The sequence below is a fragment of the Chanodichthys erythropterus genome, chromosome 8, assembly GCF_024489055.1.
Source record: "Chanodichthys erythropterus isolate Z2021 chromosome 8, ASM2448905v1, whole genome shotgun sequence".
Taxonomy (NCBI): domain Eukaryota; kingdom Metazoa; phylum Chordata; class Actinopteri; order Cypriniformes; family Xenocyprididae; genus Chanodichthys; species Chanodichthys erythropterus.
The window spans coordinates 30,243,411-30,269,325 of record NC_090228.1 but is presented as its reverse complement, the minus strand read 5'-3'; the positions used below and the strand labels follow the sequence as shown (position 1 = coordinate 30,269,325).

At 39.4% G+C, this 25,915-nt stretch overlaps 2 protein-coding genes across 2 annotated transcripts; both read right to left on the bottom strand.

Moving 5' to 3' along the window:
* Window positions 1–9,791: 9,791 nt before the first annotated feature.
* On the bottom strand, window positions 9,792–17,059 carry nots (nothepsin). The gene is made up of 9 exons (XM_067391163.1): window positions 16,949–17,059; window positions 15,709–15,892; window positions 15,283–15,400; window positions 15,046–15,164; window positions 14,735–14,931; window positions 12,566–12,688; window positions 12,341–12,494; window positions 12,070–12,168; window positions 9,792–10,008 (listed from the first exon to the last, which is right to left on the bottom strand). The coding sequence occupies exons 1-9, from the start codon at window positions 17,002–17,004 to the stop codon at window positions 9,838–9,840; spliced, it is 1,221 nt and encodes a 406-aa protein (XP_067247264.1). The 5' UTR covers window positions 17,005–17,059; the 3' UTR covers window positions 9,792–9,837.
* A 633-nt stretch (window positions 17,060–17,692) lies between these two features.
* cct2 (chaperonin containing TCP1, subunit 2 (beta)) lies at window positions 17,693–25,041 on the bottom strand. The gene is made up of 16 exons (XM_067391162.1): window positions 24,921–25,041; window positions 23,900–23,974; window positions 23,753–23,818; window positions 23,569–23,680; window positions 23,420–23,496; window positions 23,230–23,342; window positions 22,951–23,153; window positions 22,697–22,797; window positions 22,497–22,624; window positions 20,742–20,845; window positions 20,539–20,658; window positions 20,266–20,394; window positions 20,090–20,193; window positions 18,909–19,008; window positions 18,674–18,815; window positions 17,693–17,864 (listed from the first exon to the last, which is right to left on the bottom strand). The coding sequence occupies exons 1-16, from the start codon at window positions 24,921–24,923 to the stop codon at window positions 17,834–17,836; spliced, it is 1,608 nt and encodes a 535-aa protein (XP_067247263.1). The 5' UTR covers window positions 24,924–25,041; the 3' UTR covers window positions 17,693–17,833.
* Between the last annotated feature and the right edge of the window lie 874 nt (window positions 25,042–25,915).

The window sequence follows — 25,915 nt, the reverse complement described above, 5'->3', positions numbered from 1 at the left end:
TGTTGGATGATGTTTCTTGCATATGCTACAAGTGGCTTTACTCTTGCAATCCTTTGAAATGTGTCCTTTCCTAAGACAGCCAAAGCACAGGTTATTGTCAAATATGAGCTTTCTTTTGTCCTCCACAGATTTACTGGCAAAGGTTTGACATTTGTGGATGGAATGGCTTTCCCCACAACACCAGCAAGTGACTGGGTTTGAACATGAAGGCGCTACGCTTACTTTATTGGGTCTGTTTGAATCAACTGAGTTGCTACCCCCAACACTGTATGTTTTTGGCACTGTGCTTGATTTGTCTGATGGTTTCACATTTGTGATGAATGTGTTGGCCTTTGAGCGCTTAACTTCTCTAGATGGCTTTTTTTCAGTAAGCTTCAAGGCATGAAAGGATGTTACAGGGTTGCATGCTATTTCTGCTTCTTGTGCCAGAAATTCAGCAAACTCCTTGAAATTTGGGTACTCTTCTGATTGTCTCAACTGCATTGTAACATGACAATTCCAACGAGATGTTACCCAATCAGGGAGTTTTTGTAGCATTTTGCGATTCTCTTCACAGTCATTTAACACTTGAAGCCCTTTGATGTGTGGCATAGCATTGCTGCAAGCTGTCAGAAAGTCACTGAACTGTCTCAATTTAACTGACTCTCTCAAACCAATCTTTGGCCAGGTATGCAGTTTTTCTCTAAAGGCACGCTGGATTACAAATGGATGGCCGTAACGAGAATTCAGTGCTTCCCATGCTTGATCATAGGCTTCATCATCCTTTCTGTAAAAGCTTCCTTCCAATACAGATCGTGCCTCACCACTGACATATTTTTGTAGGTAGAACAACTTATCAGCTGGATTTGTGCATCGCTGTTCTATCAATGCCTTGAAACTTGTTCTCCACTCTAAGAACTTAAGTGGGTCCCCTGAGAAAACTGAAGGCTCAGGTGCGGGAAGTCTGCTGAAAGCCATTGTGTCATGTAGAGCTTGTACTACTAAGGCTTCCCTATCAGTATGAGCTGTTTGTTCCTCTTTAGTATTCTTAGAATTCTGTTCCTTTTTAATTTCCTTAGGAAATACTGAAGGACGATTGGCAACCTCACTACGTGCTGTTCTACTTTCATTACTGGACTCACCTGAGTCAGCTTCAGAGTATGCTTTGAGCTTTGCATTACTTGAAGATCTCTCTCATTTTCCAATCTTTTAAGTTCTTGTCTTTGAGCAGCAATAGCCTCCTCCATCTTTATCTCTGCTTGCTTTGCAGCCAACTCTGCAGTACACTCTGCTCTTTTTGCAGAGATGCTTTGCTGTTCTGATGAGCAGCTTGAACGGTGACTACGAATAGCAGACTTGGAGCTTGTACTTGAAAATATTGACTTAGCATACTCTTTGTCAAGCACCATACGAATTCTTGCATCTTCTGCATTAGATTCAAATTCCTCCAGCCCCACTTCACTCATACGTACTTTCATTAGCCCCATCAAATCAGTTGTTACAGCTGTACAGGAATCCATTTTTCTTCTAATCTCATTTGAAGGTACTGACTGAGATCGTATAAGTTCGTACACATTTTTCACTTCAGTTTCCAGCCCTTCAACATTATCCATCAAGCCACCTAAGTCTTGGTCAGAGCACTCATCCTTAAGTTTGGTACGTGTAGTTCTAAATTTTTCTTTCCATCGTTCATACAACTTGATGAATTTACTCTCCTTCTGAAAGACTTCTTGCTGCTTAAGCTCCTGCATTTTTGGAGTTAACTTTCTCTCTCATGAAGATTTCCTGGGTTCATCTCTTCTTGAAGTGGAAGCGGTAGGTTCTATCATTGCTAACTTAAGTGACTGTATTTTAGCATGAATATCACCTATGAGTGACTCTAATCTTTCCCTTTCAGTATCATCAGGTTGAGATCTTAACTGTTCAGTTAAGCTAGTCAATTCTACCTGAAGTGACTCAATTTGCTCACTTGATTCACCATATTGTGATTTTTCTCCATGAACTGACATTGTAAATGTTTTAGCAAAAAACTTTAGTGCATGGTTACTTAAAATACTCTCATATCAAAACCCTTGTAACGATTCAACACTGTCAATTGTAAGCATTCACAACAATTAGACTGTAAATTAAAATAATATATTCACAAACACTATTTTTTTTTTTTTACAGATGTCCATAAAGATGTAAAAGCACAGTCTAACCTGCTATTAATTGCAGAGCAGCAATCTTCTGCTTGAAACAGCGATGGAATAAACAAACACTGTTCTCTACGCCAGTAGAAAGGATACTTGCAAAGCTGTGGTCTACGCGGCTAAATGTCGCCCTCTATTGGACGTTTCGCGGTACTTGCTTGATGGTGACAGCTGCATAATGGCAATCCTACGCAATCCTGGCAATCCTGGCAATCCTACGCTTCATACAGATGTCTTTTGTTATTTTATTTGCTCTCTCTCTCTGCAGACACCGTGAAAAATACAAGAAATAAAAATATAATTTTCAAATATGAATTTCTCAAGTTTCTCTTGATAATGTCCACTGGTATGCAATTGAATGACGCAACAGAAATACAAACATCCGTAATAACACGTTACATTTTTGTGCAAAGTGACACAAAACAACATAATACACAATATGCAATAAACACAAAGTGAATTACCGTGTGCGCCTCCAAGACCACATGCAGATTAAACCATTTTCTTGAGGCTCCATGTCCCGCAGTCTCTCTGGATCCGCTCCCAACTCAACAATGGTCATGTGACGCATTACGTTTCTTAAAGAACCCTTTACATTAAACATTTAAAGGGAGTAATAATACCCATACATGTGTCACATTTGTTTTTAAACAATGAATGAAATAACACTGGTAATGAATTTAACCAAAAGTTTGAAAATATACATTTTAATAAAAACCATATCTGTTGACAGTTACACTTATTGTAGAGTGTTACTGATTTATTTCAGTCAGAGTCATCGTTTATGGTCATGATCTGTCATTCCCCGCCACCTGCCTCGTTCTTTTCAAAAGGATTCCAGTTCATATTCAGCTGCAGAAAGCGTACGTTGAATGATGCTGTCTATGGCTTCGGCAGCAAGGGGCGCACATGGCTGGCCACATTGTTGAAGGAGAACGGAGAATAGCTGGGAACTTCATCACCAGGTAAAGAAATAATCTGGGAACCCTGACGACTCTTGTGCTCGTATAGCACCCAGACACCACCTTTCACTTTGTGAGAAGAAGCTATGTCACTGAAAGCACATGTTGTGAAGATTGGTTTCCTTGCGTAGGGTCACGCTTCTTCCTTGATAATTCACATTCAGCTGGATTTCAGGGTTGTCCAGGTCATCTGTGACCATCTTGAGAGAAGAAAACTTGCCTTTGTCATCAAGGGTAGAGTACTCTCCTTCCTCAAACACCAGGTGCTTTCCAGCAAAATTCTTGTCATAATACGCTACCCATGGTACGCCAATGACTTTTATGGAGCAGATGACGTCGTTGAAGCCCTTTTCTTCTAAGTTACGGACATCGTTCTTGAATTCAGCTGTTCTGCCCTTGAAGGCCTCTTTGCTAAAAACAATGATCTTGCTCATTTTGAATGAAGACTTGAGGAGAAAGATGCTGGAGAAATCAAGTGTTTCTGAAGCAGCTTTCTGTGGCTCTGCTGGAAACAGTGACTTACTTGGTGTGCAGAGCTGCCTTTTAAAGCACAAATATGCCAAGTGAAAAACAAAAACCAAAAAAACACTGTATTATGTTCACTTTGACTACTGTTTAACTCTCAGATACAAGTTGCTACTGTTAATGGCCAAATCCCAAATACTGTAAATTGACCCACTACATTCTTTAAACTCTAAGATGCATCTTAACTTATCTGTACAGGGTGTACAGGGTAGGAGAAACCGATCCTACACCAGCAGTAACAGGTAGCCTTAACACAGACCAGTTATGGACTGAGTGAGCATTACACCTTGTATTTTAAAGAATATATACATCAAGGCATGAGCAGGAGAAGGCCATGGTTTGCACAGTGTGGATTGTTGTCTTCACATCCTGCCACTATTCACCATTATTATTTGTTCTGTCACTGCATTGGATCAGAATGGTTGCTATTCACCTCGTCTGCCAATTAAACTGCATTTGAGTTCATCTTCTGCCTCAGAGTGCTCAAACTTGTTTGTGTGAGCCGTATGCATTCCTCAACATATAGACAGATTTCAACTCTTGATACTTTATCACGTTACCCAACATAGAGCATTATCCGTACAGAGATCTTCATGTGACAGGCCACTTTATGTACTCCTTTCACACCAAATGCACATTTCTTAGAGTCGTTTTACTTTTTATTTGGAGCTTATAATGAATGTTCGGTTGTTGGTTTTTTTCAACAGCAAGGCTTTATGGATAGACCCAGACTGTCGAGTCTAGTGTATTATTTTTTTGTTTGTTGCAGTCATATCATGTCCGTGTTGTCTCTTTCTTCACCTACGAAATATATAAAATACAAAACAAGGCAACTTGGCGGAGAATTGGAAGGTATGGCTTCAGAAATTCAAAATGTACCTCATTGCTAGTGGCGTGGCAGAGAAATCAGAGACTACATTCATCAGTGTGCTACATGTCTTCATACTATGGGTGAAGAAGCATTAAAGTTTTCAATACATTCCAGTTTACAGAGCGAAAAGTGAATAAAAGTGAGAACTAAAAAAGAAATTCAAATCTGCCTGATTCACTTGTCAGGGATAGAATCACATAAGAGACATCAATATTCGTGCAAGATTGTTGCGTGAGGCAGACTTCACGTTGGAAAAAGCAATCGACATCTGCCTGACCAACAAGATAACGTCAAATCAGATGAAAATGCTAGTTGATGAAAAAGAAATGAACAAGATAAGCAGTGTCAAAAGGACAAAGAAAAGAAGAGGCAAAACAGTGTAAGGTGAACAGAAAAGTAACCAACATATAATGAATAGTTGCCACAAAGTAAACATGAAATATTCAAAACACGAATACATAAAAGTGCCCAGCATGCAACAAAAGAAACCACTTTGCAAAAATCTGCATAAGACAAATGAAAAGAACCAAACTACGCTGTCCAGGGGATATTACCACACAGGAAAAAGAAGTAATAATACCAAATAAGGGTGCACAAAATGGTCACAATAATTCGATTTTGGATTGAAAAACAGAGATGTGACTTCCAAAAACAATATAAATATCTCTGTCACAAAATTAATCTGTATTCCAGTAGAAACATTCTAAAATACATCACTTAAAACAGTTTGCCAATGAAATACCCACATAGTTAGTAGACACCATAATAATCCAGCATTAACAATAAATCACCCTTGAAAACATTTGTGCATACAAACTCGTAAAGCATGTGAGTCAAGTCTGAGTTTCTTTGTTAAATAACATCTGATTCAGACCATCATGTCGTGAGGAGAGAGCTCTATTGACAATTGAAATGAGTGTGTCAGAAAAGAGAGACAAAGAAAACCACTGATCTAAAGAAACGCATTTCGCAAATGCATAAGATGAAACGCTGTTCTAGTACACTTATCCTCAATGATTCTTAATCAACTTTTAGTTGTCTGCATCAACTAAAGAAATTTAATCGGATGAAGAAAAAATACATGTCCTGCATCTGATACTGAAACAAACAGTGAACAGGAAGATCCAGTTATTAGTCCAATTGATGTGAAAAACACCAGACAATTACAAGCTGGCTATCGATGATACTGTTTCTATGGACTGCAGAGAAATACGTAATACAACACGAAACACAACAAACTAAATATCCTTGAGAACTTTTCAAAACCAAAAAGTCAACCATTCTGGCTAAAGCAGGACAGAATTATAGCTTTGTTTGTGTGGAGGTTCAGTTCAAGATAGTGCAACACTTTAAAATCTATGCTGAAGAAGATATGAAAATAGCAAGGCAATATTTGAGCGAGAGGAGCTGTTGAGAAACATGAGAAGTCTGAACCAGCAAAGACAGATGAAGGCACTAGAAACAGACAAGAGTTTCACTAGTGCAGCAGTGGCTACGTCTGTTTCTGTGGGAGAGTTGATGATGAAAAGACACATGAATGTGTGTGGAGAAATAATTTTTCAGTTTTCATATAATCAGCATGGGTTTAACAAGTCATAAATACATATTTGTGAGCTTGGAAGATTCATTCAATTGTTGCGCAAAAATTTTTTCCTTCTGGAGCAACAGTGAATGTTTGAACCTTTTTAGGGGCCAAGCACCGAAGGTGCGAAGGCACCTATTGTTATCGTTAGTTTTCTTCTTATTATTATTCTTCCGCTCTGGAAATCTATGGCAGCCCATAGAACTGTAGGGTAAAAAGTTGTGAAATTTGGCACACAGTTAGAGGACAGTCTGACCTTCGTCCATAGCAAATTTGGAGTCTCTAACTCAATGCCTCTAGCGCCACCAGCTGTCCAAATTTGCACTTCTGTTTATGCTAATAACTTTTGAACCGTAGAAACAAAATTCTTTTTTCCTCTGATTCGTTGACTCTAGTCAATTCAAATGCACAATGCGTCATGCAAATTTTCCCGCCATTTTGAATTTTCCGAAAAACCTACTTTTGTCATGAAAATCAAATCAGATCATCTTCAGTCCATTGTGGCAAAAAGTTATCAAAAGCTTTTCAGTAAATCAAACCATTCTCAAATAACACGCAAATCAATATAACGTAGAGCACACAATTTGGACTCATGGCTGTATCTCTGCAATGCTTTATCATATTCAGACCAAACTTCATACATATCATCCCAAGCATGGCCAGAGCCTACATGCTGGGTTTCGGCGCAGCGCCACCTACTGGTTTGGATTTACAAAAAATGGCTATTTTTGCTTCAAATAGGTTTGTCCAAAAATCATGACTTTTGTCTTGTTAGATCCGGGGCATCATGCCGAGTCGAATGATATCCAGTTTTCCAATATCAGCCATTTTGGCTGTCGGCGATTTTGAATTTTGTGCAAAAATGCTGTATTTTATGAACACTTTAGCGTATCGTTACCAAACTCAATATGGGTCATCAGCATAAGGCCCTGAAGGAGCCTGAGAAATTTCAAACCAGCGCCACCTTGTGTTTTTTTTTTTCATATGCTTATAACTTTAGATCTGGTTGACTTATTTTCATGGGAGTCAAATCCTTAGCAAGTGTCATTGTCACCTCACTCTGACCAGACCACATTAATTTGGTCACAGTGCCACCTATTGGTTGAAAGTGATAAACCAGTAAATCTTTATGATTGACTGTATATATCATTATTCAGCTGTTTTGATTCAAATTATCTGAATAGGTCTTTAATTGCTCAGTGTTGCAGTTGGTCTGATGCTCCCAACCATGTTGGCTGGCTTGTTGTGCCTTTTTTGCTTGGCCCCGTAATCGCTGCTTGCAGCTATATTCTAATAGTTGTGTTTGAACTAAAGTAAAAAGGTTAATATTGACGCTTGGAAAATACTGAGAGAAAACGGACACATTTACAGTTGATGTTTACTTTGGATGACTTAAAGTCTCTAACGATTCATACTGCAGATTTGTAATATTTTTTGATATCTTGTTGTATGGACAAGATCCTGGTGGGTCGGTTTGTTTTCATTGTAACGAGTCACCTGAATAATTTGGGAGGTTTAAGTTCTTTGTTTCTTATTGTTCTTTTCTTAATTTTGGTAAATTAGATTTCAATCCTTTTAAATGTCAGAGATTAAGGGGTATCAATAAAAGAAATTCACTTTTTAAACAGAAGGAGGCTCAAATATAATATATATATATATATATATATATATATATATATATATATATATATATATATATATATATATATATATATATATATATATATATATTTCTTTTTCAAGAAACACTTTCTTGTGGTACTGACTCAAAGTTCTGGAAATCTCAATGGGACAATTCTGCATTTTTCTGTCATGGCACAAACCATTCAGCAGGGGGCGCAGTTCTCCTAAATACATTGAAAGGAGACTCCAGTTTATTCTGGTGAAAGTAGATGGATTATAGTAATTTTAAATGTAGACATTACGAAATTTATGGACATAACATAGTCTTTAAATTTATGCATGTTTAAGAAACCATACCAAATTCAGTTCATGGGCAAAACAATGTCCGTAAACTGCTTCGGGGTGCTTCTCACGGAAACTCCTCAAACTGCACCTTTCATTTCTGAAGCCCCTTCATAGGTTTGAGCAACACAGAGGAGATCATTCAAGCCTTTCAAATGCAAGCATGTTCGATTCCCTCAGTGATCGTTGAGTCGGCATTGAAACAATGAAGTGCTCTTCACACATACAGCGAGCTGCTCGACATGGCCGTCCCTTGTTTCATTAGCCATAACATTTTGGATTTTTTTCAGCTTGTCAACTATACAATCAGAATGATGCACAACATTCAATCATCTTATTTTGTGAGGCAGGACAGAGGGAGGTAGCATTTGAGGGGTCAAATTTCTCCAGGAGTTTCACCAACTCCAAAAAGTTCCCCTGAAATTAATTGGAAAAAAGCATGGTTCTTACTATATAAATGTTGTATCACCAACAAAGTTAGAGAAATAAACTTAAATTTACATAAAATATACTCCACTAACGAGATCACATCTAAATTTGGTAATGTTCATTTGAATCGTAATTTCTTGAATTAAAATTATCTTTTTTTTTTTTAAATGTCCTCTTATAAAGGAATTTAGGTCTGATCTATAAAATTCTGTTGCTTTAAAAACCAGATATTGTCTTAAAACTGTGAGGTATAATATCATTTTTCTCACTAATAATAATTCTTTATTAATAATAATATAGGAAATGTTATTATTTAATATAGGAAATGTTATTTTATTGGAAAAATATTTTATTCATAAATGTATATTTTGCTTAATACCCACATTTAACAATTTTCTTCATGACTTTACCTAGTTATGACACTACAAACAATTACTCAAAATTGTGAAATTATATGGCGAACTTTTGAATGTAGTGTAATTTGATTTTTTTATATTTAATTTTGTATAATTGTATTTACATATTTATTTATTTATATTTGACAGCATATTTTAAAATAATGTACTTAACTGCTTTTTTTTTTATAGATTATACTTGTGTTATCTGGTTTGTTCACATAACATTCACTAAAAATGAGCAGTTTCTGTGTGAGTTTAACAACACTGTCAACGCGGATCACAGTTCATATCCAGACTGGAGCAAGCGTGTTTCAAGTTATGGACACATTTCATATTTCATGTCTTCTTCAAATGAAATACATGTGCAAATAAGGACACTGATACACTGATCATGAATGTGATGACATGAGGAATTATTCTGATACACAGAAGACACTGATGTAGACCGAAAATTCAAAGAAGGATGGACAAAAAAAAGAAACTATGCCATAAATCTTTCTGTGTGAAACTGATGTGTGCCGTTTGTTCAGAGACTGCAGTGCTTCCAGACATAATGAAAACATCATTAGACCTTTAAAATGTTCTTCCTCATTTTTCATATCGATCAATTGCACATGCTGATATTTTTAAGAATAATTTAACAAAACATATTTGATTTGTTCATGATAGTTGTTATTAGTCTCTAATGATAACATTTTTGTGAGATTGATGTAATACATGAACAATCTCTGTAAAATCGGTGTTGTTATGTTGCTAAACCCCAATGAAAACCATGATGTCTCTTAATGTCAGGTGCAGGTGTATCTAATGGCCCAGCAGACAGAGAGTAAAGGATGAAGTTTAATGTTTTAATAGAGCATGTCAAACTCTCATTAGCTTCATCTTCATCTACGAGCATGTTCAGAGATAAGCAATGTGATCTATACAATTATCTTTACGACTTTCCTGCAAGATGAGCCAATCCCACCCGATTATGACCTCTGTCGTAGATGCTGTAAAACTGAGAGAGGAAAACATCCCCCAAAATCCAGACTGGTCCAGCTGGAGAAGGGATGTCTATGGACTGAAAGCCACTGAAGCAGATCTCCTTATTGTTCAGCATCTCCTGTAGATAAAGTGTTGATTGGAATTCATTCATTACTCAGCTCTATATTTCCTCGCGCCCTGACGAAACCTACAAATTCACAAAACTAACAGAATGCATAGCTGACATTAAAAACTGGATGACAAGAAATTTCTTATTATTAAATTCAGAAAAAACTGATATCCTAATCTTTGGACCAAAAACTTCCTCACGAAAAAACCTTGAATACTCTCTAACACTTGACGGGTGCTCCATTAAACCTTCGTCCTCAGTTAGGAACCTGGGTGTGCTCTTTGATACCAATCTTTCATTTGAAAGTCATGTTTCTAGTATCTGTAAAACCGCCTTCTTCCATCTAAAAAATATATCTAAATTACAGCATATGCTCTCAATGACAAATGCGGAACAGTTGGTTCATGCATTCATGACCTCAAGACTAGATTATTGTAACGCTCTACTGGGTGGTTGTTCTGCTCGGCTTTTAAACAGACTACAGTTGGTTCAAAATGCGGCAGCTAGAGTTCTTACTAGAACCAGAAAGTATGACCATATTAGCCCAGTTCTGTCAACATTACATTGGCTCCCTATTAAACATCGTATAGATTTTAAAATCTTGCTACTTACTTATAAAGCTCTAAATGGTTTAGCTCCCCAGTACCTAAGTGAGCTCTTAATGCATTATAGTCCTTCACGTTTATTGCGATCTCAGAATTTAGGCCAGTTGATAATACCCAGAATATCAAAATCAACCGCAGGCGGTAGATCCTTCTCCTATTTAGAACCTAAACTCTGGAACAATCTTCCTAGCATTGTTCGGGAAGCAGACACACTCTGTCAGTTTAAATCTAGACTAAAAACACATCTCTTTGCTCTTGCATACACATAACACATTATCAATACATTAACATTTTTCAAATCCGTTAAAGGATTGTTACGCTGCAATAATTAGGTCGGCCAGAACCGAGAACATTTCCTATAACACTAGATATACCTGTACATCAGAATAAGAATGGCATCTACGCTAATATCTGTCTCTCTGCTTATCCTGAGGTTTGCCGGGTGCTGGATCCAGGCCGTATCCAGATCAGATGGAGAACCTGTGTCTGGACCTGACTACAACGTAGCCCAGGAGACAATGGGCCTACAGATCCAGTTCTGGCTGCATCTATAATTCTGATTTTTAATCCCCGTATCCGCTTACATATATTTATATATAATCTATTTTTAATCTCAATAATAAAAATGTATAATTCAGATTTTGATCTCCATATCCATTTACATATATTATATATATATCTTCCAAGGGGTTTTTTCCCTCCTAGGACTTTTTTCCCCAGTGTTAGCACGCTGGGTTTTTCTCCTAGGGTTTTTTTTCCACCCCTGGGAGTCAGCCAACATTGGCTTAATGTAGCACCATCTTGTATATGTTACACATTACCACGCTTGCTTGTACAGCTTATTTTTAACCACTTCTCTTTTTTTGTGCTTCTAATATGTAAAGCTGCTTTGAAACAATTACCAATTGTAAAAGCGCTATATAAATAAATTTGACTTGACTTTTGAATTTTCCCTTAAAAAACGTAAAGAAATGGCTTACTCAATTGTTCTGTAATTTATTTACAGATAATCAATTAATTACTAAAAAAAGGTTGGTTTAAAGCACTTAATTAATGACATTTTCCCATTTTCTGTGACCTAATCTAAAGTGAGAACTATTTACAGTTAATAAGTTCTTAAAGCATTTAAAAATGTTTATTTTTGTTTTGACATTTGCATTGGTAACAAGCCTCCACTAGCATTCATGTTTGAGGTTGCCAGATGTCATTGTTTTTTCAACTTTTTTCATGTATTGCAAAACATTTGGGTAACACTTTAATAAAAACTCAAGCTAATAATCATTAGTAAAGCATTAGTAAATAATTAATTCATTTATAAAACATTGTCCCTACATTAATAGACATAAGTAAGAAGTTTATAAACATCTGTAATACAGCTTTAATTAGTTTTATTAGTCCATTAGTCAAAGTCCAAAGTAAATCTCATGCAGCAGAATAACTGAGTTTGTGTTGGCGCTGTACTCACCCTCCTGACATACTGCTCTCCAGTGAGGGAAAACTCCACATTGTTGATCAGGAAGGACACTACGGGAAGACTGCTGATCCTGACACAGTCCAATAGATACTAAACCCCACAAACAAACAGATGTTCATCAACATCAGTGAAGTCACCTGATCACTGGATAATCAATTAACTCAAAACTCGTGGGCTTGACTCTTTAACGGAGCTGAATCAGTGCGAACTACTATACCCAGCCATCTATAGGTCGTTACATCAGACCGGGGGGTATACTCGCCTCTCCAACCACGGTGGGTGTTGCTCCGATAAACTGCTGGAGGAGCAGGACGTCTCTGGCTGGGCCACCGATCAGAGAGGTTCCCGTGTCCACTATAGCTTGACAGCCTTGAGGACTATGATAGCAGAAACTCAGAGCTCCCTGAACCTTCACACTAGACACAAACACACACTGGTCTCTGATGTCTGAGAAATTAGTGTTTTTAATGGAAGTGAACTCACTCACGCATCTAATCTGATCTGCCAATAGCCCTTCTGAGTGACTGGAACCCAGATGATGGGAGAAACGAACCGTGTTTCATCCACGCCTCCAAACAACAGCTCCCCTCCGAACTCTGAGCCATTGTTCCTGTAATAGTGATGAACACATACTGTGAACTAGTAAAAGAACTACAATTTTGCAATTTTCCCATGTAATAATTGTTTTAGTACAATTGATATCAGCTCAAAAAATTGAGTGAAAAGTTGAACTGATAATTGAACATGAATGTGAGAATGTCTCAGGCCACCTGGTATTAAGAGGTTTTTGTCGATTGGATCACATGTGGATGATGCTAAATACAGGTGTGAATGGGGTGTAAAACATTTTGAGCTTGTTCACTTTTGATCACTTCCAGAGGTAGTTGAAAACACATTTGACCGGATTGCATCATTAGCCACATTTACATGGACACTTTTTGTATAATTTTGATTGATGAATCTGAACATACTGTTTACATGAACGCAAAAAAAAGCGATCAGGTTGATGAGCACCCTTATATGCCGTCATTTTACACCGGACTGCTTCACAAACGAGGGTCAATTCAACACAAAAGATTAACATGACGGCACATGCTAGTGGATGAGTTGAATCAACTCCACAGCAACTACATAAATTTATCCACTAACCATTCAGAAACGTCTAAAAGTTGTAACTTCTTCCTGAGTCTCTCCATCAGTGTCGACTCCGGTTTGAACAATGTGAGGCTGAACACCGTTACTGACAATCCTCATTTTGGCTGCGTGAGATTCTCCAGTTGTTGTTGTTGTTGAGCTGTTACAGCTCCGCCCTCTTCTGGAAAACGGGGCTCATTTGCATTTAAAGGGACACACACAAAAATGGCGTGTTTTTGCTCACACCCAAATAGAGGCAAATTTGACAAGCTATAATAAATGATCTGTGGGGTATTTTAAGCTGAAACTTCACAGACATATTCTGGAGACACCAGAGACTTCATCTTGTAAAAGGGGCATTACAGGTCTCCTTTAACACACTACTTTTTTGGGTGTTAAATTATGGAGCAAATACCAGTAATTTTACTAAAGCAATGTAAATCTAAAGTAAATCACTGCAATAAATTTTGTGTCTGAAAGTGAGACTCGCAAGATCAGTCACGAAAATAACTGGGTCCATGCCTTCTCAACGCAAATCACACTTAAGTCGACTTGCGACTTGACTTGGACTCGTGAACTACTAACCCGAGACTTGACTCGAGACTTGAAGACAAGACAAGTCTTTTGGTGTGACATTCCAGATTACGTTCTCCATTTACTACCCGACACGATGGCACAAGACACCACATTTTACTGTTCATTCATTCCCGAATATGTGCTGCAGCAGCGAATATCACAAATCATCTCTAAACACACCAAGCCATCGAGCGCGTGACGCATCTGAAGGCACGCAAATTCATCACCCATTAGAAAACTTGTTAAACTAGCAACAAACAATAACAATATAGCCAAGACTTACCTTGTGATAAACTTTGTCATTTCATTTGAAAAGCAATCAATTAATCTGAATGGAAGCTGCGGTGTTGCACAGCTGGAGAGGCTTGCTTGTGGTCCTTTTTCAAGAAGTACATGTCCCTTTTCATATTTTTTATACATTTTTGCCCAAGTATTTGATAATGCATATAATATCCCGATTTACCATGTTAAATTTTATTTGTATTTGAACGAACACTTCCATTACGCATTTTATGACCCTGTCTGTCCAACAGTTAAGCTGTTAAGTCGCAGTGCATTATAATATTGCCTTATCACAAACAAGACACACAGATGCAAATGTTGTTTGTTGTCTTGTTTACTGTAAGTTGACTTGGACTTGACTTGGTCCTCAAAGACTTGAGACTTGACTTGGACTTGACCGCAGGGACTTGTGAACATGTCTGGCGCGAGCTGTTAGTTAGCCCATAACCTATACAGGCCTATACATTCCCATCGCGTCAGCTACTGACGCAGTGTCTAAGTTCCTGATTTGACTGGGAATCATTGTTAAACTCTTGTCCAGTTCTCCATCTTTATAGAGATTTCATCTTTCCAATGTCGCAGCATCAGTTGAAGTGGTAACTTGCAATAATTGTTGCCAACTACAAAGTGTAGATCTGTAAGTGATGCTGTGGTGATTTCTTACTTGAGATAGAAGGAGAAGACGGGCTCATCCAGCATGCCTTGTGCTACCATACTGTCAAACACAGGAGAGCCCTGCTCCTCTGCCAGCTGAGGGAAACCCAGACCCAGAACCCCGTCAAACTGAGCCAGGACGAAAGAAAAACCAGGCTCATATACAGCCTCGCCAAACACCTGATTCTGAACCCGCACAGAGCCCACCTGAAGCCAAACCAAAAAAACTATATTTTAATGAAAAGAAAGGTTAGATTTGCTCCGCATGTGGCCCAACATCATGAAGGCCAACAGACCATCTCAAAAAAGGCAAACAGATACCTTTAGCTCTTCTCTGGCCATCACCCCCAGCAGGTGTCCAGAGCCGTAATGGATGCCAAAGACTCGCCCGTCATGTGTGTACGTGCTCGATTCAAAGGCCTTGAACTTGTGGTGCATCGCTGTGCCAAGAGAAGAACACAACGACCCAACAGCACAAACAACATCCAGGTCACTTCATCAGCATTCGTACTGTATGCCAGCTTTCACATGAACACTGCATGAATGTTTGTTAGTTACCACACGCTTGGCTCACGCAGTAGGACGACGGGACCCAGAGGTCAGAGGACCCCGTGTCGAACACCACCGTGAAGTTCTGCTCCGGTTTACCCAGACTGATCTGACCGAAGAACTGCGCCTTCACAACACACAACCACACCTCATTTAATGTCTCTTTCAGTCTTAATTATTTTGTATATATTTTGATATTTAGTAGAAATATCAGCACTAAATTGACTTTCAGAACAGCAATTATTAAACTAAAACTGTCAACCCCATTACCATCAAGGCCTGTTACCTTTCCAAAGACATAATTACATCCTTAAACATGATGTATCTGTCTAAAACCTGCCCAAACAAGGCAGCTGTTTCAGACTATTTCTCAGCTTAGTTTAGAGCACATATAAGAGAGTGTGTAACAGCAGATGAACACAGAGCACGGCTCACGTCCATGAAGTTGTAGAGTCTCTCTGTCGCTTTGCCGCCCGTACTGAGGTATTGTTGTGCGGGAGGGTAACACTGGGCGTAACGCCGAGAGAAGACATCCGGTTGGTGCTCACGCAAGAACTCATCCAGCTGCTCGGCGGCTCGAAGTCGACTGCGCACTGAGGGCAAGCGACTTAACGGGACCCTGAAATGGAAAAATACGTCATCATGCTAAAATCCTCCCTGTATTTTCTCTCAATTTTTGTATATTGTAGTCCGATCGATCATTTTGTGGCCCAATATTTGTCTCTAATGACCCTAAACTGTATAACTGATGGTTGTCTTACTCATTTTCTTTCTTTTATTTCATAAGAAGAGTGACAATAAAAGCCTTTTTAATTTGGGAAACAAAAAGTTCTCTTTATTAAATCATGCATAATATTTCATTATAGTAAAACCATATTTAGGGGTTCAAGCGCATACTTTGGATTTTTTGCAAACTAGTCCAAGGTTTTTGGCCCGATCAGAACCAAACCAGCACAGTGAGATTCTCTAGCGTCTGATTGTCAATATTATCAAAAAAAGAGATGAAATTCAGATTCACACTTTCTAAGGGGCGCCAAAACGTTCAAAGTGGGTGGAGCCACTTTTACTAAAATGGCTATAACTCAGCACACCCATGTAAGAGCTCATTCTGTTGTCAAGTGAAAAATGACACAATCTGGCCACTTGGTGGCGCTATAACAGCAAAACAGCATTTTTCGTACCAGCATATTCTCCATCATGAATATTTTATGGTGTCATTTCGGGTTGGCCTAGACCTTAACACCATAGTTGGCATTAAGTTCTTAAAATGCTTGAACCCCATTAATTGTTGCTTGCAGCTATATTTAGTTTTGTTTCTTGAGTTTTACAACAAAACCACAGTTAAGCTATAAGTGCTGTAGTGAAACCATGGTTAATTGCGTAGTTACTATGATTTTACTACAAAATTCAGTTAAACCACAGTTAATTGTGTAGTTACTATGGTTTTCTTACAGAATTCAGTTAAACAATGGTTATTTTGTAGTTACTATGATTTGACTGCAAATGATGTACAAAAAAACATGATTGTTTTTGCAGTTACTATGGGTTTACTGCTAAAACCATGACTAAAACACTGAAATAGATAATTCATGGGCATTTATTTAAGATTTAGTAATCGGCAGGTCAGACAATTTTTAATCAACAAAAGAAACAAACCAATGTAGCGTGTTCTTACCTTACCAGACTCTGAACAAAGCCCAGAAATCCCAGCAGGATCAGACTCGTCCTCATGCTGACAGGATAAAGCACTCATTCAGAGCCTCAGTAACTCCAGCCGATGTTTGAATGTAGATTTCAGTCAGATTTTAGGTCGCTGCGACCCTTTCATGTGTTGATTTAACACTCAGCAAACAGAGCAGAGGTGAAGAAATGAGATCTCAGGACGTGTGCACAAGTAAAACAGCTAATATTACAGTGGTTTTCTAAAACAAAGACTCATTTCTTTAAACTATTAATATTATTCCTGTTCCGGTTTAATATTTCCCCAAAACTCTAAACAGGAATTCAGCATTTTGTTTGCGCTTAGGACACGTTCAAAGACAGACCATCTTTACAATAATAAAAAAATATATACTTAGCAAAAAATGTGATTTCTGATTTCCCCCCAAACAAACTAGTAAATATTTGTATGGACATGAAAATATTCAACTGAAACTGAAAAAAAGTTTCAGATTTTTGACAAGCAGAAATGGAATGAGTCTGAACGCAATGCAATCAGGATCCTGTGAACTGAATTGACACTCTTGTCTACAGTTCTCACCAGAATATGAATTAGTCTCATATTTGATGAAGTGTGCATCACTGATTTGTTTTTTTTCCTGTTTATCAATGTAAAGCTGCTTTGAAACAATCTGTACTGTACAAAGCGCTGTAGAAATAAAGCTGACCAGGAAAGAGAATCAAACACAACAGGTTTCATTTGTTCATGACAGTTTTATTAAGTAAACAAAAGGTCAGTGCTGACATTCACACATGCTTGACAAGTGCAACTGCACAAGAAACTACAAAAGAAAGAATCAGCTTCCTGTCAATAAATACACGGGCCGCTAGCAGTGAGTGCTTAGCAGGGGTGATGATCCGGGACACGCTTCCTGAAACACAGCACACACACACACGTTAAAAACATGCAAAAAACCCTCAACAACCTCTCGGCTGATTCTCATAGACAGCACTGAGATGAAACCGAGACGTTTGCTGAAGCCAAACCACATCTGTCCACAGCGTTCCCGAACTGACTCCAGCTCAATAACGACCCTATTCAGGCCTCCAGAATAACATTGGAGAGCTTGAATTGTGATGCAGATCAATTAAACAGTAACGTGCAAAAACATTTTTTGTAGGGAAGAATGTAAATATTCTGCTCTTATTATTAAATGTACCACACTCAACTGACCGACAGCTTCAGTGATTATAAATCAATCTTTACTTGTAATTCAGTCACAATTTGAAGAAGTTTGTTTTTCCATGAGACTTTTCCACATATTAGAGTCAGTAAGTGCTTCTTTGCTGCCATCTAGTGGTAATTTTATGTCTTAAAAAAGTTTCAGTTTAAGTTGGCCTAGAAGTGTTAGTTTTCCTTCATCCTTAAACTTTGTTATTTTTAATGTGGTGATTTGTAAAGCACTCAAATTGGATATTTAGAGCTTTGAAGTGTTGGAAAAAGATTGAAACACTTTAAAAGTCCTTGAATTTCACTCCCAAAAGTTTGCATGAACCCTGAAATGAATATGTAAAAGCATTGGAGTATTTCTGCCACAATACCATAGTTTCAGTAAGTGTTACTACATTAAACCCATGGTGATAAATAAAGCTGACATGAAATGTCAATGTCTCGAGCTGTGCTGGGATCTGGCACATGAAGCTCAGGCGAGACATCTGTGAGAAGTGTCTGAGCCATTACCTGGGAGCAGCTTTGATGATGTTGTCCACGCGCAGGATCATCTCGGCCGCCTCAGCAGCGCTCAGCAGCACCTGTCTCTTCACCTGGAAGCTCTCGGTGATGCCCAGTGCCGCCATGTCTCCCACACAGCCCTGGGTCATGTCTGTCAAATGGCACGGGTCAAAGGTCAAAGCAGGGACTCGGGGCTACTCTGACATTAGGTATGTATGTGTGTGTTTGTGTGAGACAGACTTACCCAGGCCAAAAGTGATCTTGTTGTCCTGGTGGGCGGCTCTCAGCTGGGACACCAGCTCTGCGCTGTCATATCCTGCGTTATCGGCGATGATGGTGGGCAGCTGCAACAACAAACAGCCTTAAATTTTTAAGAGGCACTGATCCAGGTTCAGAAATTAACAGATGCTGAATTGACACAAAAATAAACTAAAATGCCCTCAATACTCCAGAAGCAAGGGCAAAAAACCCAAAATAAACATTTATATTTTAATTCAATAAACAAGACGTTAATTTTAAGTGACTGACAGTTTAGACAATAGTCTGTTTTTGCTCTTTTTGCCAAGAAAAAAAATAATAGAACTGTTGCACATTTCCAAGCAACACACTGATGTTTACTTTCTTTCACATTTTTGAGCAAATCTGTTGAGTTAATGATTTAATAAATCACTCATTAAAACAGTGAGTAGCTTCTTTCCTGAATGAATCTGTGTTTGTGAACAAGTTGGTTAAGTGAATCATTCAATGACTCCCTAGTTAAGACTTGACACCTTCTGGGGGTTTTACTTTCACATCTAATTTTTTTACCAATGATTTATGCATTATGTGATTGTAATTGCACTGTAAATGCCTAAAAATATGATCCATACATTTAAAAAGATAAAAGAAAAATATAAAAGGTAAAACTACACCTGGAAACCAATTTAAGGGGGGAAATATAGCCTCCTAATAGAGAAGTTAACGGGTTATTTCACCCCAAAATGAAAATTATCACCTAGTTTACCAGCCTCAATGTGTATATGACTTTCTTCTTTCAGAGTTAAATATCCTGGTTCTTCCAAGCTTTATAATGGGAGCAAATAGTAACTTATTTTGAGCATCCATCCATCATAAAAAGTAATCCATATGACTCCAGGGGGTTAATAAAAGCCTTCTGAAGGAAAGCAAAGCAGTTTTATAAGAAAAATGTCCATGTTAATAACTTTAAGACTAGTTTCTGGTAACATCTGTGCATTCATGAGAGTCGAGTTCAGGCGTTTTTTAAATATAACTCAGAATGTGTTTGACTGAAAGAAAAAAAGTCATACATCTAGGATGGCTTGAGGGCGAGTAAATCATGGGATAATTTTCACTATCCCTTTAATTTGCACCACTGCACTGATCCTCTCTAAACAGCCAGATATGAGCTGATATGACGTGACGCACCATCCTCAGGGCTTTAGCGAAAGACTCCATAGCCACGGCCTCTTTGCCTGGCGTCCGGTTGGCCAGATCTGTCACCACTTTAGCCATCAGCATCTCAGAGCACCCTGAAACACAAACACACAGGCGTGAGTGTGAGTCTCAGCAAACATTGGTCAGAGAGCCGCTGACGTACTGACCTCCGCCGTACACGGTGCGTGTCTCTTTAACGGTCTGCGCCAGCACACACAGGGCGTCGTGCAGCGAGCGCTCTGCCTCGTCCAGGATCTGCTGCGTCGCCCCGCGCAGGACAATGGTGCACGCTTCACCTGCGCGCAGGAACACATCAAAGGTGTTTTTGGCATCTCGGAGCTGCTTATCGTCAACTAACGAGAAGACTTAAGGGCTTCCACCAAAATGAAAGCTTGGATGAGTTTTTATTAGGTTAGTAGATTTGTTTGCCCAGTACGTACCCATGTCCACTCCTGAGAAGTGAATGAGCATGTCTTCTCCAATCATCACTTCCTCTATCAGCTTGCAGTGGCCGAGCTTCACCAGCTCAGGATGGTCAAAGGTAGACGCGATCTCACCACCTGCACATTCAACAAACAAACAGCTCAAACCAGCCCAATGAGTCACAGTGGGATACAGTTATCACAGCAGTGCGTTTGTGTACCTGTGACGAGGGCCAAACGCTCCACTCCTGCGAAATCAGCGTGTTCGATGGCCATCACTCCAGCGCCGGCAAACAGCTGCTCAGGGTAGTTATAGATCAGCTGCCTGAGGATCGACAACAACACAATGCTCTCATGTCAGACAAACTCAAAAACACTCGGGTTCGTTCCTGAATTAATCAGCTGTTCTGAATGAAACAGTCGAGTAAATGATTCAATGACCCATTCACAGTGGCTGCTTCCGAAATCACATACTTCCGCTTCTACACCGCGTTCCAAATTATTATGCAATTGACATATCAGTAAGATTTCAGTAGGATAAACATTTAGATTTTAGTTTTTCTAAGAAAATGTTTGTTTGTTTATTTATCCATGTCTTTTTAGATAACTGGTATCAATCTCAGACAAAATAATTTGCCAGGTCTATGGAAACCCTACTTAGAGGTTGTTCCACATTATTAAGCAAGTCACAGTTCTCATGCAATATGGGGAGGAAGAAAGATCTTTCTGAAGATGAAAAGCATGAAATTGTGCAATGTTGTGCAAAAGGCATGAAAACAACTAATATTGTGTGAAACTGAATGGAGATTATCGAATTATCATAAGATTTGTGAGTGATTTAGAGCACAGCAGAACTCGGTCAGATAAAGGCTTATTAATGAAAGTTCCTGTCAAAAAAATTAATTGTATTAAAAGGGCAGCTATAAAAAAGCCAGTGTTGAGCAGCAAACAGGTATTTGAAGCTTCTGGTGTCTCTGGAGTCTCAAGAAGCTCTCGATGCAGGCTGGCAGTTGTGCGTAAAGATGCATTTCAGCCACTCCAAACCAAACCTCACGAAGAGAAACATCTAAAATCTGAATGTTTATTGTACTGAAATCTTACTGATATGTCATTTGGAACGCAGTGTATATATTAGGTGATTCTCATGAAATCTTAAAGATTTCAAACATTTAAAATTTAAAAATGTTTGCATCGACAAATCTTTTTTTAAACATTAAGAGCAAGGTCTGAAGTGTTTGTGATCATTCATTTTATAAGCTTTACTGGCAATTTCACACCTTTTTGAACATATTTTCCTAAACAAAGTCCTTAATCTCATTACCGCAACAGCCTATAAATGTCAATACCATTAAGAAAGCAAAAAAAAAAATAATAATAATTAAAAAAAGATTAACAGCTATGCACTTAATTGAAACTGAAATATGTTTTTTTTTATTTATATTTTTATTTGATTTGAACAGATTTTTGTCATTACCACAACACCTGCCGCCATTTACCACCAAATGTTTTTATTATTTTATTGAAACCTGACATATTTTCAAAATGATGAGGCAAATGAAATTAGGAGCAACATACATTCGGATATACCTGGACACATTGCGGTAATGAGAATTTCAGCTGAAAACAGTGTCGCATGACCAAGATCGGCTCGTGAGTAGTTGTCGCCAAGAGCCTAGAACATCATTTTACGTTACTGTTTTTATTATGCTTACAAGCCACAGTCGATGGCTGCCGCTCCTATCGTTTTGTTGTTAATACATATTTTACGATTAAAGTTACGTTGAACATTTGCCGCCTCCTGTGAACTTGAACACTGTTACAATTACGTTTGATCACTTAAATTCACAATTTTATGTCATTCGAATGAAATAGCCACAAGTGGCGAATTATTAATCATACGTGTCACTTTATGAACAGGCTAAATTGCATCACTGCAGACACGAATCAATGACACTCTTAATGTGGCATCAAGGCACCTGTTGATGAAGCAGTTGATGCCGTGTTTGAGGATGCGCTCCACCTTCTCCTTCATCTTCTCCTTCTCGGCCATCTCGATCTCGGCCACCTTCGCCGTGGAGTCCACGCGCACCCTGGAGCCGAAGATCTGCGGGACACACGCTCATGTTACTCGTGCTACTGGTGCCACATCAGCGCTCGTGAGTGAACGAGGCCGTACCTTGATCTTGTCCGTGTCCATGCCGGTGTTGGCGATGAGGATGTTGGCGTTCTCGATCCTCTTGGGCTGGTTCACTCCGATCCTCTTGTCCAGCAGGAAGCCTGCGAGGAACAAGAGCAGCGGTCACTTGACGCAGATTGGTGCGCATGAATGCTATTATTAACAAACGGCATCCGAACGGATACGCTAGTGAAAAACGAGTAGCTGAATATGCAATAGCGGAAGTGTGATATCTGTGTTGAATCCTCACACACCTTCGTCCAGGTAGGAGTCAGTCATGCTGCCGCCCAGCTTCTTGATGACGTGAATGGCCTCCAGGTTTCCGGATCCCTTGAGCCTCATCACGGCCTCCACCGCCAGCCGGGCGAAGTGATCCTTGTGGTGCGTCAGCAGCTTGGAGGACAGCGTGGTGCGCGCGATGTTCATCAGATCCACCTGGAACTTCTGCTCGTCGTTCCTGCGGAGAAACACACACGCTCACGTCCACCGCCTCTGCTGTTCACACACACAAGCACACGGCAGGCCGTCCTTACCCATGATCCACCGCCGCCTCCCGGAGCGCGTCGCGGGCCGCCTGAGTGGCCTTCCTCCAGCCGGAGATGATGATCTGAGGATGGATCTTCTTGGCGATCAGCAGCTCTGCTTCCTGCGGCACAAATCACCACATATCATCAAGACGCCGCCGGCGGTAAATAAAGCGGGTTAATAAAGTCGCAGTCGTACCCGCAGCAGCTCAGCGGCCAGCACCGTCACGGAGGTCGTCCCGTCGCCCACCTCGTCATCCTGCACCTTCGACATGTCTGACAGAGCACAGTCATTAGCATATGTTAATGAGCGTATAATTATATAGGCACACACATACACACACTCACCCACGAGCACTTTGGCGGCGGGGTTGTCGACTCCGATGGCCTTCAGGATGGTGGCGCCGTCATTGGTCACGGTCACCTGACTGTCCCTGCCGCCGCCCAGCAGGATCTTGTCCTGTGAAGTCAGAGGTTATTATCGAGTCATAATCCCCAGTAATGATCGTAACGGAGCGGCTAGCACACGTACCATTCCTTTGGGTCCCAGAGTGCTTTTCACCAGATCTCCGATGGCAATGGCGCCGATGAAGGAGGACTGAAAGCGCAGAGAGAGCTCGTTACCCACCGGGCGTACTGTGACTGATAATCATTTTCAGTGACGGAGGCGCACACTCACCAGTCGAGCCGTCTCGGCCTTCTCCTCGTCGGCTCCTTGCCTGAAGATGTTCATGGGGGCCATCGATAGAGACGCCTGCACACACACAGATCACACGCACGTCATCAGATGTGCTGATCGCAATGAACATTCAACACTTCCGCCTACGTCACGCGTGACCTTTCCAACATGTCATGCGTGGAACATTGCAGTGCAAGACGAGCATTTGTGGTTAAAAAAAAGTATGTTTTTTTAAATGTCCGATGGTTTCTCTAGATCAGACTCTTATTCCTCGTCTGGGATCATGTAGAGCTCTTTGAAGCTGCACTGAAACATTTACAGCTTCAACCCGTTGAACCCCAATGAAGTCCACTATATGGAGAAAAATCCTGGAATGTTTTCATCAAAAACCTTCATTTCTTTTCAACTGAAGGATGACATGTCTGTTCATAACATGAGTGTGATCATTCTGTTTTATATTGATATTATGATATTAACATATTAGAAAGCTTTCCAGCATCGATTCGTCTTTTGTAACACAGATTTGCTATTATTGTAATTATTAACATTCTAGTAATTGTGATTTCAATAGTTTCATTGTTATAGTAATATTACATACTTCCATATTCAAGCTATCACGACACCATAATTTAAATAATTATCTGTTTAATTATTGCACTATCATGCCGCAGCCGTGACGTCAGTAACCCCGCCCTCCTCAGAAAACACTAGAAACTCCCTCATGTTGATCCGCTATATAACATCATCACAACACAAACTATCGAAACACACACGAATAAGATCATCACACAATAAATAAAACAAATATGATGCAGACAAACGCGTCTATTATAATATCATAACGCGCTCGGCTGAAGTCTTTGTTCGTGTTCACGCGCATGCCGCGCACAAACCCGTGAAAAAAGCGCGAGCGCCGCTCCAGAATCACTCTACACACACTAGCCGTCGCACGCGCTGCACTACATAAGCTCTCGCTCATTATATCTCCGAAGAATTATGATTTAATCACATAACCGCTCACCATGATGGTTTAAGGATGTGCTGAAGAGACGCGCACGAGACAGGAAGAACGGAACAGGGAAGCGCGCGACAGATCAACCGCTTCCTGCGCGAGCTCTTTTCAACTTAAAAGTCTCGGTAACGCGCTTTCGCGTGAGGGAATGCATCGACGTCACTTTCCCGCCGGAACGCGCTCCCTCAGCTGGACTGAGTGGCAAAAGGACCTGCTGCATGACTGGATTCAGAGGAAACTGCGAAAACGCGACTAAAACCAACGATTACACTAAAGGTTGGGCTCGAAAGTGTTCCTTATGTTCAAATAAACCTAATCCATGGATATTGACATGCAGCCAGGAATCGTGTTTCCTGACATTTATATGTGCCTGATTTCAACGCCGGGGAAATAAAGCAAATCTCCCTTTGAACGCTTTATATAACAACAATATAGGTAAAATTTAACGAAATTTTAGCTTTTCTTAAGCTTAGAATTGATCATTGATAAAATTAAACAAATCATCAAATACAAATCACACGGGCTGCTTTCTGTATTTTTATAGCACTAAAATGATACAGATATTTACAGAAATATACTCCAAAAACATACAACAACAAAGATAACTGATGGATCCTTTATGGTAATACATATCCTCCTGGGACCCAGGAATAGACTTCTGTCCTCTGTAGTGGACATTATATTTTAGTGATTTTCTCTGACATCATACATGTCACAGTTTTAAGTCTGGATGTCCTGTAAAGAGCACATTCAGGGCTTTGCAGAGATACCAGATTTTTAGAGGTTTCGCCATTACAACAACAACTTCTTGGTCTTTAATTATGACTGAAAATGAAAATAAGAGTGCTAATGGAAATATAATATTTTGTGATTAAATTTAAAATTTATTTAAAACGGATTAATTTTCAAATTGTTTATTATAAATCAACATCTCAGGAAAATGTTATGGGGTTTCAAATCAAAATATGACTTTCTGTTAAGAAACAGAACATTGATTTCATACA